Raw genomic sequence first — 13,504 nt, 5'->3', positions numbered from 1 at the left:
GGAAGCCACGTGTTGCCATGGAAACCACAGCAACCAACCAACCAGGCAGTGAGTATCTATTCTGCATCTAGGTTGAGGCAAGAAGACCCAAAATCTGAGTGAACATTTTTTTAACTTAAATCTTTGCTTCTGGGGGTCCCTGGAACAACATATTTCAGATGGATTTGTGTTTTTGTTTTTCTTTTTTTTAAGAAAACTGTTAAAAGACATTGTAGAATCATCGGCCTATCTGACAAGCGCCCCGGGCTGGGCTCGAACCATCAACCCCCTGCGCCAAAAGGATCCTTCAGCAGAGCGAGTTATAATGGACAGAATGATTGTGTATGGGGAGTGGGAACAGTCATAGGTGGCCTAAGTACATTACAATTAAAATGTCATGTGTAATACATTTTATATAGGCCTACGTTAGGCCTATATAAAATGTATTACACTTCCAATAAATTACATTTTAATTGTAATATCTAGGCCTGTCATATTATTTCATATGTATGCTGCAATAAATATAAAATAAATATACATTTTACTAAAGCAAATATGAATAATAGCGTGAAAATAGGCCACATAAGAAAGTTTACTTATACTATTATTATTTCTATTTCAGTCAAGTGTTCAAAAAAAATAAAAGAAATAAAAAACAAAGCCAGGGGTCTTCAACAGGGAGCAATCTTTTTGGTCTAAGGGAAAAAGATCAGACCAAGTACTGATGAAAGCCAAGGTCGAGTTTACCAATCATTTACATGAATCCAACATATTAGAAATGAATAAAAACAATTTACAACACTGGTGTCAAACAAGTCTGAAGTTTTTTTTTTTTTTTTTTTTCTCAGCATAGTACTGTGTTTTATTTGTCTATCATATGTTTTCTTTTTTTAAGGACCATTGAAACAAGCCAAAGGCTTTCTTGTGGTGTTATCCTAAATCCCAAAGTCTTCAATAATAAATCAGGCTACTGGTACTACGTTTTACCATAGCGGCGTTATAATAAGTGGGCTTACAGTGCGTATCACCACATTAAGGAGATTATGACAATTTAGCCTGTGGCCACATGGGGTCGCCCTCGGCCTGCAGTTGACATGAGATGAGGCAGACCCCCTAATAAACAGCATGGTGGGTCAGCTGTTACACACACACACACACGCACACACACGCGCACGCGCACACACTGACGTCACTTTGGATGAGAAGAAGCGCTCCCCAGTCCAAAGTGGAGACCAGCGGTGACGCTCCTCTCCTCTCCTCTCCTATCCTCTCCTCTCCTCTCCTCTGTGGGATTAAACCAAGACGCAATTGGATCGGTGGATAATAAAATAAAAATACGACACTTTATTTATTTTATTTCCAGCCCCGGGGGCTTTGCTCTGCTGCTGGCATCATCTGGCACTTTTTTTGTTTTGTTGTTTTTCTATTTATTATTAATAATTATTATTATCATGGCTGATCATCATCTGCTGCATTACAACGACTCGGCCGGGCTGGGGGTCCGCTTCGCTCGTAAAGGAGCTCTGCGGCAGAAGAACATCCACGAGGTGAAGAACCACAAATTCACCGCGCGGTTCTTCAAGCAGCCGACCTTCTGCTCGCACTGTACCGACTTTATCTGGTGAGTTATGAGATTGTATGAACGCTGAACGCACACACACAAACACCTGTGACCTGTGTGTTTCATGTTAATCCTATCCATATAACGCACACACCTGTTTAACATAAGTATTCATATTGTTTACACAACAGGAGTTGATGCACTTGGTGCTGAAAAGTGACCAAGTACATTTACTCAAGTACTGTACTTAATTACAATTTTGAGGTATTTTCCTTAAGTAATTCCAATGTCCAATACATTCATGTCTATACCTCTGATTTTAGTTATTAGTTACTTTGTAGATATAAATGATAGGTTATAAATCATGCATAAACCACTTTAGCCCTGTTTTATACTATATGGGCTATTTGGAAATGGCAGATCTACAAGCTCACAATGTGTAGAATTTATAGAGCTTTTACTTTTGGTACCATAACTACATTTTGATCCAAATACTTTTGTACTTTAACTCAAGTAAATGTTGAATTCCAGACTTTTACTTGTAACAGTAGCCTATCTATATTTCCGCATTGATACTTTTAATTAAAGGACTTCACCACTTTTCAACCTATCTTCTTGGTCCTCACAAAAACACTTTTTTTTTTCTCAGAGGAGGGTTGTGGGCAGGTCAGAAACCCATCGTCTTGTGACATCATCGATTGGGAATCCAAGCTAATAGAAAGGCTTTCTATTCCTGAAAAGTTGCAATGTTAAAGTGGAAGCCATTGTTTCTTACAATAATAAAAATCAAATTTTCCTTTTCAAAAATATAGATATTTTTTTTTCGGAAAATGATGTCACAAGACTATGGATTTCTGAACTTCCCACAGCTCTAAGAGACTTGGACCGAGTAGATTTTTTTTTTTTTGCCATTTTATTATGAACATTAGTGAGGACCTATTATATGAAGACAGGTTGAAAAGTGGTGAACTACTCCTTTAAGTAAACCATTTGAGAATGAGTGCTTTTCCCACCACTGTAGCTGTTTGTTTAGCCGATACACTCATAAGTTACTATGATAACCTATACGTGTTAATACGTTGATACAATGCTGGTCTCTCCCTTTAAATTGTAGGTTTTGGACAACCTCAATGTGTCCACAATTTACACCTTGGACACTGAGTATAATGAATCATTTGAGCTCATGTGGGCAGGTTTTCCCCTGGAGTCTTTTAACAGGCGGGTCCCTCAATGTGTGGACTGTAGCCAGCAGTGTGTTGATCTGTGGAACTGGAATGTACACCATTTGAACTAGTTTGTTTACTTTGAAGGCGGAGACCCAAGAAGTAGCCCAAATGCACCATATAGCCATTTAAAAACGTGGAGTTGATCCATTTTTAAATGGCATCATTAACCAGGCTTGTCAACTCTCCTGGATTTCCCAGGAGTCTCCTGGATTTTGACCCCATCTCCTGGCATGCTCCTGGATTTTGTATCAAACTCCCAAAATTCACCAGAACACAGTAAATGACATCTACTATGTTATTTTTTTTCTGGGGGAGGACCCCCAGACACCCCGCTTTTGGGGTGGGGGCAATGCATGCAAGAAAGATCATACAGATATTCACTTAAGTAATGACTTAAAGATGAGAAGTCATTATTAAAGATGTCCTTTGCTTCAGTCATCAAATCTGTACACCTACATTTGGCATTTTAGGCTGAAATTGTACCCATGCTAGTAAAGCAAGCCTGATAAAAGTACCAAACATGCACAAAATTCACCACAACACAGGAGATTAAATCTACTATGTTGAAAATTTTCGGGGGGAGGACCCCCAGACCCCCCGCTTTAGGAGTGGGGGCAATGCATGCAAGATCATACAGATATTCACTTAAATAATGACTTACAGATGAGACATCATTATTAAAGATGTCTTACTTTGCTGCAGTCATCAAATCTGTACACCTACATTTGGCATTTTAGGCTGAAATTGTACACATGCTAGTAAAGTAATCCTGATAAATGTATCAAACATGCACAACATTCAACAGAACACAGGGAAATATATCTATTAATACGTTTTGGGGAGAGCACCCCCCAGACCCTGGTTGGGGAGTTCCGCGCAACCCCCAAAAAATAAATCTCCTGGATTCTGACAGTCCAATGTTGACAACCCTGTCATTAACTTTCATGTACTGCCGTCTCACTCACTCTGTTCTCCTTTTCTTGTTTGCAGGGGATTTGGAAAGCAAGGATTTCAGTGCCAAGGTAAATAAACCAGCTGTGTGGGTGTGTGCAGTGTTTTGCTGTTTGGTTCTCCATTAATGGCCGGATGTTTCCACACACACACACAATCCCCCTCACTCACATGACCGTTTTGTTGTTTATTTTGAGTGCAATTTAACCAGTGGACACATCATGTAATACCCTGTCGAGCAGTCTGTGGGGGAAAACACCTTGCTTGGAGGATTTTGGTGCAACCATTTCAGCATCAAAATGGCAAATAAGTTGGCCTGATTATACCATACATGTAAATACTTGTACAAATGTCAGTATGCAAGCATCCCCATTTTGAGCTTTGTCCGTACGAAGAGGGAACATACCGTTTGTGATACAGCAACTTATGCAGGGCTTAAAGGCAAATGCAAAGGACCCATGTTGCGCTGTGTGTTTTGTCCAGTCTTTGCTGACCACTTTGAAAAGCAGAAAATATCCCCATCTAGAAAAACATTGTGAACTTCAGACATTGATACCATTTTAGAATGTTTATCGTTTTTAAATGACTAGCCATATGGCGTAAGACCCTGCACAAGATAGGGCCCCCCATAGAATCAAGTGTACAGCTTAGCTGTGGCTTGTCCCAAATTTAAATCCACCAGCAAATGTTGGGGTGATTTTTAACGTCTACTCTGGTTTTTGTGAGCACCTGACAGTTTTAAGTTGCTTGATTCAGCATTTGGTCTTTTTATAATTCACACCCCCAGTATGTGAACAGACTGCAACTTCAAACTACATTAACTGTTAGATAAACACCCATCTTCTTTGTTCTGCAAACTGATATTGGCCTTCTAATGCGTGAGGGGGAAGTGTTTTTTTTTCATTTACTTCAATTATGGAGATAAAATAAGCAAAATACCCATTTAAGTCAGCTTTGAAAATATTAGCATGTCCACGTTGAGTGCATTAGGGAAGAAAATAAGGCACACAAAAGTTAGGTTAAATCTTTTATTTTGCATCTGGCCAGAGACGGGGCATCCATCACTAGGTAAAAAAGGGAACAGAAGGGTTTCTTGAACCTGTGTGCAGAAGAGGAAGAATGATAAGTCTTTCAGTTTAAACATCATTCGACACGTTTTGAATGAACCAGTCAAGTTTTGTCTACCTTGCATGTACACCTGGCGCTCTTCTTCTGGTTGAGGGCTCCTCAAGATTTTGTGCCGCCGGTAATAATGAGAGTTCTTGCGGTGGTCTCTTCGGGGAGATAAACGGGCCATGGGGCATCAACAGGTCTGGGGGTGGGCTTCGGTCTTGGGTGAAGAATGGGTCTTGTGGAGCCATGTCCGGTGCCAGTGCCATGTCCGGTGCTGGCGCCGGTGTCCTGTCCAGTGCCAGTGCCGTGTCCGGTGCTGGCGGGCGTCTCTCCGGGAACGGGTCCAAGATTGGCAGGTTCTTTGGAGTCACGACTGGTACCGATGGGCTTCACTCTAGGCAGAGGAGAGATAGCTGGTCTTGAGAGTCCGTGACGAGGGGCCTTGGGAAGCCTAGAATAGCTGGTTTTGCTGTAGGAAATCCTACCGTTGTGGTAGCCAGAGCTAGACTGTAAAATGTGCACGGGTTCTGGCGGTGCGGGTCCTGGTGGTGGTGGCATGGCTTTTGGTGGCAGTGGGGGAAGCGACTGGCTCACGCCGCGCGACACCTCGCCCCTCCATGGGTAAGGGAATATGACCTCGTTATAACCGTAACGTGGTTGAGTATAGTCATGTGGTTGACCGATCACTTCAGTCCGAGTCAGTAGACGTGGAGGAGGCGAGACTGGTGGCGCGACGGCCGAGACTGGTGGCGCGACGGCCGAGCCTGCGTGGGCGTAGTGTTCTGGCGAAACCTCTGCAGCTGGGGCATAAGCCGGCACCTCACCCCCAGTAGAAGGACCATAATAGCCAGAAAAGACTTGGCTCCAGTAGTCGCCGCCAGCAGCAACAGAAGGTTTTTCATAGTTGAAAACGGGTGGTTTTTCATAGTTTAAAACGGGTGGTGGTTCTTCATAGTTTAAAACGGGTGGTGGTTTTTCATAGTTGAAAACGGGTGGTTTTTCATAGTTGAAAACGGGTGGTTGTTTTTCATAGTTGAAAACAGTCTCGTATTCACGGCGGTGCGGGTCACTGTAGGCCCCCACACCAGGGCCACTGGAATAGTAGGTAGAAGGGTCAGGTATGCCATAGCTTGGGCCGGGTTTCTGATACGCGCCAAGCTTCCTTTCCCCAGTCTGGCGTTTGACCACGCTGGAGGGTCCAGCCTGGCCGCCGTAGCCGGAATAGCCACCTTCAGCAGCAGCCGGCGGCGGCAGGCCAAATCGGACAGTGCTGTCATCCCATTGGAGGCCCTCGTCATCGGGGATTGGCTCAACGTCCTCATCGGCGGTGGCAGCAGCAGCACCCGTAGATGACAGCTCAGATAGTGCAGGGCGCAAAGGGAAGGTGATTGGCCCGTCCTGGTCATCCTGGCTCCAGTCTCTCATAAAGCCATTGTTCAGACCTAGTATAGGCACGTTAGGCCAGATGGGTCTGGGGAGCGCGTCTGTCCCTAGTCCATAGTTACTGTCATCGTCATAAAGGGTGAAACTCTCGTCATCATCTCCAAGGTTTGAGGCGTCTGAGACTAGTCTACCGGTACTTACTGCAAAGGTAGGAGATGGAGATTAGGAATGAGGAATAATGTTGGAATAGTAATTGAGTACCTGAGACAAAAAACAGTCCAAGTCCATATTTTAAAATTTTGTATAGATATGTTTTTGATTTACCAGACTGTAAACCACAAACTTAAGTTTTTAATCTTTTAAATTCTTAAAAGTTTCTTAAACTTAAGTCTTTAATCTGTTAAATTCGAAATGCACTCTCCCCTCATTTTGTTGAATTAAATTATTTTACTTAACTCATATACCGGTATATAAATTATAAGACATAATACTTATGGATCGTGGAAAAACAGTATATCTCCAACAGTTTGTGGAACAGTATAAGTCCATACAAGCAATATTTAGCAGACAAAGGGAGCAGATAACGTTAAAACAGACAATTGAACAAAATTAGGGGGGGGTGCATTAACAATTTAACAGATTAAAAATGACTAGTTTGTGGTTTACAGTCTGGTAAATCAAAAAATATCTATGTTTAAAAAATATATTTGGACTGATTTGTCTCAGGTACTCTTGTGACATTTTGAAAAGAAATAAACTGATGTAGGATTTAAACTTGTAGGATTTACCTACCTGAAGTACTTCCACCAAACAGCACAATGCACACCCAGGAGGCCCTGAAGGAGGACACAACAGCCCAATGTCACACTTGAGCAAACAGAAAATAATGTAACATTAAAGGAGTAGTTCACCCCAAAATTACTTTTCCTATAGTTTACTGATGCCATGGAGACATTAGTTTAATAATATCTTATGTGTGTGGCACATTCCTAAGCCAGTAATTTGATTACAAAAAACAATTACCCCCATTGATTCATTTGGGTCCCCATCCGGAATCAATGGGGTAAATTTACTATAACATTCGCCTTAGGAATGCAACAAATAGCCAGTCTCCAGGGAGTGAGTAATCAATAGGAAAAGTCATTTTTTGGTGAACTACTCCTTTAAAGCTGGTGCAATTTACCTTTTTCAAAACAACTAAACTTTGGCATCTGTTCAAAGACAATCTCTTAAACGATACATTCACAGGAGGTGGACTTATACATTGTATCCAAGCATGATGGACAAGTGAACATTTTTGGTGATGAAAAATAATAATAATAGATTAGCTGATAAACTGCCACCCCTGACGGACATAAATTGTGCCCCGACCTGAAAATGCATTTGCTATAGATCTGGTGAGATCCTGAGGTTTTCAGAGGGCTTTTTAAGACCTTTGTGTCTTATGGTGCAACAAGTTTAAAATGTCCATAACTTCTTCAAATATGTTCCAATTTCAACAAATGATACATCACATGAAAGCTTATATCCTGTAGGCTACTTGACTATTGTGTACACAAATGAAAAATGACCAATGCAGTCATAAGGCACAAAGTACCAGACCTAGTCACATATAGCCTCCACTGTGCATCAAATAAACACTACAGCAATGAGTTCTATTGAATGCATGCAGAGGTCTCCCACTTAACCCATTTAGGCCTAGAAATGATTGAATGCTTTAACCAGTGAAAAATAGCAGATATACAAGCTCACAGCACCGAGTGCAGCGCTGCAAGCTTGTAGATCTGCTATTTTTGGAAAAGTTGTGAAAATGTGTGCAAATCTTTGAATAGATAGATTTTCAATAGTTAAAGCATAAAATAATGATACACTATAATGTGTACCCATTCTGAATAGGTTAAAGGGATAGTTCAACCCCAAAATTACCTTTCTCCTATCGATTACTCACCCCATGGAGACTTGAATTCATGGATCTCTTTTTTTGTTTGTTTGTGGCAATCCTAAGCCAATCATTTGAGAATCACTGCTGGTCAAATTATTGTCTCAGGAATGTGACAAAAACTAAAAGATCTATGAATTCAAGTCTCCATTGGGTGAGCAATGGGTGAATAAAAATATAATAGGCCTACTTGGGAGTAGACCTACACCATGCAAATATAATGGCTAAACACCTGTACATTCTGTAATCCAGGGGTTTTCAAAGTGGGTGACAGGGCACCCTGGGGTGCCGTGACGGCAGTCCAGGGGTGCCACAAGATCATTTGGAATTTAATTGGACACTTAAAAAAACATTTAGTATCATTTTAAACTTGAAGTACAAAGTTATTTTCAGTCAGTTCTAACCTAAGCCTAAATGGCTTTCCTCGCAACATAATCACTAAAATATCGTCACTTTTGGGCAGAAACCTTGTATCTCCAAGTTTCAAATGTGTAGGCCTACATCTTTTGGTCAAGTAAAGCCCTGCTTCATCATACAAGACTGTCGCACAAAACTAGTGAAGACAGCCGATCTACAAGCACACAAGGCGTTGTGTGCTTGTAGATCAGCTGTTAACTAACTAAAAAACTTAAGGTTTTGACATACAAGGTTTCCACTCGACAATGACGATCTATAAATATAATGTGCTGGGAGTGAAAACTATAATGTAGGGGTGCCTCGGATTAAAACAATATTCATGGGGTGCCCTGAGACAAAACAGTTTGGGAACCCCTGCCATAGGGAATCACTGCTGGTCAAATTACTGTCTTAGGAGTGCGACAAAAACAAAAAGAGATCTATGAATTCAAGTCTCCATCGGGTGACTTGTTTTCTCATGCCAATAAAGCTCCTTTGAATTGGGTGAATACAAATATAATACTTGGGAGTAGGCCTACACCACGCAAATATAATGGCTAAACAGCTGTACATTCTGATAGTAATCATTACTATAGAGTGCATATTTAGAGTGGTCTCCCCGACTGTCTCTCGCTCTTGTGGAAAATACATTTCCAGGTCAGGAAGGCCTAGCAATATTATTACCCAAGCAGGGGAGAGAACTCACAGGAGGAGAAAAAAAGTAAATTGGAAATGAAACCAAGAAACGAGCACAAAGAGATGGGAACACTATAAAATTGGAAGCTGATAAAATAGGTTCCCTCTCTCTCTCTCTCTCAACTGGATGAAATTGGCAACAACAACCTGGAAATTGGAAATGGTTTGGGGTTTTTACTAAAGAGCTGGAGAGACAGGGAGACCCGGTTACTCAAACAAACGCCATTATTCAAATGGAGGCCATGTTGACATCTTGCATTTAAAACAGAGGGTGGCATTTAACTAACTTAACCATTTAGACCAGGAAACCATTACTTAAAAACTTCCAATTTTTAAAAAATAGCAGATATACACAGAGTGACGTGCTGCGAGCTTGTAGATCTGCCATTATTGAAAAATCTTGAAAATCTGTGCAAGTATTTGAACTTTTTCTACCCGATGTTATGTCTTCTAAATCCTTCCGAATCAGTGGTTCTCAAATTCTCATGTCAAGGACCCCCAAAATGACCTGTACTTGGCCACCCCCAAAGTTTGCTTTGAAAAATACATATTCAAAGATTGTCACAATCTTTCAAAATGTCACAATCTTCCAAAAATAGACGTTCTACAAGCTCACAGCATGGCACTCGGTGCCGCGCTGTGAGCTTGTATATCTGCTATTTTTCAATAGCTAAAGTATAAAATAATTTCAGGTCTTAAATGGGTCAAAAGAAGCCAAGTATTAACTTCAACCAAACATTACATACCTGAGAAGAAGTGTAAGCATCATGGCTGTTAGGTGAGAAGAAGCAGCACACCTTCAGAACTCCCCAGAAGCACTGGGTAGAGACAGACAGGCAGGCAGCACAACACTGTGTCTGCTACAAGAACCCTTTCTGCCCTAAAAGAACTAAACAAAGCTGTGTCCTCCTCACTCCTTTTACTGTCAATCTAAGCTCCTTCATTAAGGCTAACTGCTGGCATCTGGGGCTGCCACACCATCACACACCTAATCATCACACCCAGGTGTGTGTGTGTGTGTGTGTGTGTGTGTGTGTGTGTGTGTGTGTGTGTGTGTGTGTGTGTGTGTGTGTGTGTGCGTGCGTGCGTGCGTGCGTGCGTGCGTGCGTGCGTGCGTGCGCATGCGATAGAGATATTATTTGTACATAATTATTCACCCACCCCGGGTGGGAGATGAGAAAGCATTACTGTGATTACCGGTACCTTATTTACTTTGTTTGTTGAAAGAAACAAATATATAGTTTATTCTAGATTCTGGAGAGAATGGAGCTGGTAAATCACTTAACCACTTAAAGAGGTGGTGCCATAGTTTTGTACTTTTTCTGGTTTTCATGTGTCTAGGAGGTTGACAGTACTTCATTAGACCCCCTGGTGTGGTTGTTATGAGCAATTATGCATTTTCTTTTTATTTGGGTTTTTAGCTGGAGGATGCCACCTGCTGGGTCAGACGTGCCGTTCCAAAAACACCCATACGTATTACATCATAGAATCAGCCCCTCCCCTAAATACCATTCACCCAACACATGTGGGTGTGGCTGACTTCAGCTGGGTCACCACCGACCATGACAACCACGCATACCAATGAACTGGTGGGTGTGGCCACAAAAACATCATTTTAACTCTTTCTGTACACTTTTTTGGAAAAATTCGTCCTCCTAGTATAATCATAATAGTAGATAATCATGTTTTATAGAGGGGAAAATCATGGCACCCAATCTTTAAACCCTGTCGAGACGTAGTAAGCTGGATCTGATCGTTATTTGTCTAAAGTACACCAAATGCCTTTGTCAAAAAATCACAATGCGCATATGGGACGCTTAATGAAAGTAGCCTAACACATAAGTAGCACCGCTCGCCTCACTAGGTGAGATTTTTTTTGTCTCTTTATGTCTTTCACAGTCGTAGACCTTAATACTTTTTCTGCCATTTACACCAAAACGTTTTTCAGATTTCACCGCACTTGGCCATATGCGCGTATAGTATACGCATATATCTGTCTTTTCATTGTTTAATATCAGAGGGCCATCTGATACACCCAGCAGCAAAGCAGGGACTCAATTTCCCATGAGCCTTCGGGAGATGCAGTCATGTGGGTATCTGGCTTTCCATTCAGACCAATGGTAGAGAATTCAGAAAAGTGGATTTAGGATTTTACTCCCAGACCAGATCATCCAAATTGTCCAAAGACGCATTGTTTCAACAGACCATGACTAAAGAACGGATCGTCACGGTCATTTTTTTTCTTTACCGAGCGAAAGAAGTCGATGATCGTTGGATGTTGCACCAATGTCTCTTTCTTGTCAATGTGTAGACACCAGTGTCTCTTTCTTGTCAATGTGTAGACACCAGTGTCTCTTGTGAGATTCTGATTTCTTAACGTTAAGAATATGAATTAAGAAGAGTAATGATTGGTCCATGGGCTGAGCATGGATCAGATTGTAAATACCATTATTTATTTCACTACATCCCTAACCCTTACATTCAACAAATTATTTCAATGGACTAACATCTTGTTTTATTTGATGGCATTCCTGCCCCATGGCTTCTGGCCTTTGTGATGGTGTGTATATTATACAACGGCATACAGTATAATAACAATACTTTAACCAGCCTTTCTGCCGCATCTTCAGGCGTCCCAAGTTGTGGAAACCCTCCATACAAGCAGTCAGTGGGTTTAATTTAAACCCTCCATACAAGCAGTCAGTGGGTTTAATTTAAACCCTCCATACAAGCAGTCAGTGGGTTTAATTTAAACCCTCCATACAAGCAGTCAGTGGGTTTAATTTAAACCCTCCATACAAGCAGTCAGTGGGTTTAATTTAAACCCTCCATACAAGCAGTCAGTGGGTCTAATTTAAACCCTCCATACAAGCAGTCAGTGTGTTTAATTTAAACCCTCCATACAAGCAGTCAGTGGGTTTAATTTAAACCCTCCATACAAGCAGTCAGTGGGTTTAATTTAAACCCTCCATACAAGCAGTCAGTGGGTTTAATTTAAACCCTCCATACAAGCAGTCAGTGGGTCTAATTTAAACCCTCCATACAAGCAGTCAGTGGGTTTAATTTAAACCCTCCATACAAGCAGTCAGTGGGTTTAATTTAAACCCTCCATACAAGCAGTCAGTGGGTCGGTTATGCCCTTAGGCTGGATCACCAGAGGAAAGTCAGGAAACAAAGTTCTTAGTCTTGCGCCGCTGCTTGGTGTTAAAGCGCTCTCTGTAGTTGTTCCGCTGCTTGGTGTTAAAGCGCTCTCTGTAGTTGTTCTGCTGCTTGGTGTTAAAGCGCTCTCTGTAGTTGTTCTGCTGCTTGGTGTTAAAGCGCTCTCTGTAGTTGTTCTGCTGCTTGGTGTTAAAGTGCTCTCTGTAGTTGTTCTTCTGCTTGGTGTTAAAGCGCTCTCTGTAGTTGTTCTGCTGCTTGGTGTTAAAGCGCTCTCTGTAGTTGTTCTGCTGCTTGGTGTTAAAGCGCTCTCTGTAGTTGTTCTGCTGCTTGGTGTTAAAGCGCTCTCTGTAGTTGTTCTGCTGCTTGGTGTTAAAGTGCTCTCTGTAGTTGTTCTGCTGCTTGGTGTTAAAGTGCTCTCTGTAGTTGTTCTGCTGCTTGGTGTTAAAGCGCTCTCTGTAGTTGTTCTGCTGCTTGGTGTTAAAGCGCTCTCTGTAGTTGTTCTCCTGCTTGGTGTTAAAGCGCTCTCTGTAGTTGTTCTGCTGCTTGGTGTTAAAGCGCTCTCTGTAGTTGTTCTGCTGCTTGGTGTTAAAGCGCTCTCTGTAGTTGTTCTGCTGCTTGGTGTTAAAGTGCTCTCTGTAGTTGTTCTGCTGCTTGGTGTTAAAGCGCTCTCTGTAGTTGTTCTGCTGCTTGGTGTTAAAGCGCTCTCTGTAGTTGTTCTGCTGCTTGGTGTTAAAGTGCTCTCTGTAGTTGTTCTGCTGCTTGGTGTTAAAGTGCTCTCTGTAGTTGTTCTGCTGCTTGGTGTTAAAGCGCTCTCTGTAGTTGTTCTCCTGCTTGGTGTTAAAGTGCTCTCTGTAGTTGTTCTGCTGCTTGGTGTTAAAGCGCTCTCTGTAGTTGTTCTGTGCTTGGTGTTCAAGCGCTCTCTGTAGTTGTTTCTTCTGCTTGGTGTTAAAGTGCTCTCTGTAGTTGTTCTGCTGCTTGGTGTTAAAGCGCTCTCTGTAGTTGTTCTGCTGCTTGGTGTTAAAGTGCTCTCTGTAGTTGTTCTGCTGCTTGGTGTTAAAGTGCTCTCTGTAGTTGTTCTGCTGCTTGGTGTTAAAGTGCTCT

The 13,504-nt window shown here is 41.8% G+C and overlaps 1 protein-coding gene across 1 annotated transcript in view; it reads left to right on the top strand.

The window, feature by feature from the left end:
- The first annotated feature begins 1,227 nt into the window (after positions 1-1,227).
- Positions 1,228-13,504, top strand: part of prkcab (protein kinase C, alpha, b) — a 337,435-nt gene continuing 325,158 nt past the window's right edge. Inside the window, 2 exon segments of the mRNA XM_080724767.1 lie at positions 1,228-1,600; positions 3,757-3,788. Of these exon segments, the coding sequence (XP_080580893.1) occupies positions 1,431-1,600; positions 3,757-3,788 (202 nt within the window). The 5' untranslated portion in view covers positions 1,228-1,430.

Source organism: Nannobrachium achirus, assembly GCF_963921795.1.
Source record: "Nannobrachium achirus genome assembly, chromosome: 4".
NCBI lineage: Eukaryota > Metazoa > Chordata > Actinopteri > Myctophiformes > Myctophidae > Nannobrachium > Nannobrachium achirus.
The sequence above is the reverse complement of the archived record's forward strand: the minus strand, read 5'-3'. Positions and strand labels throughout refer to the sequence as shown.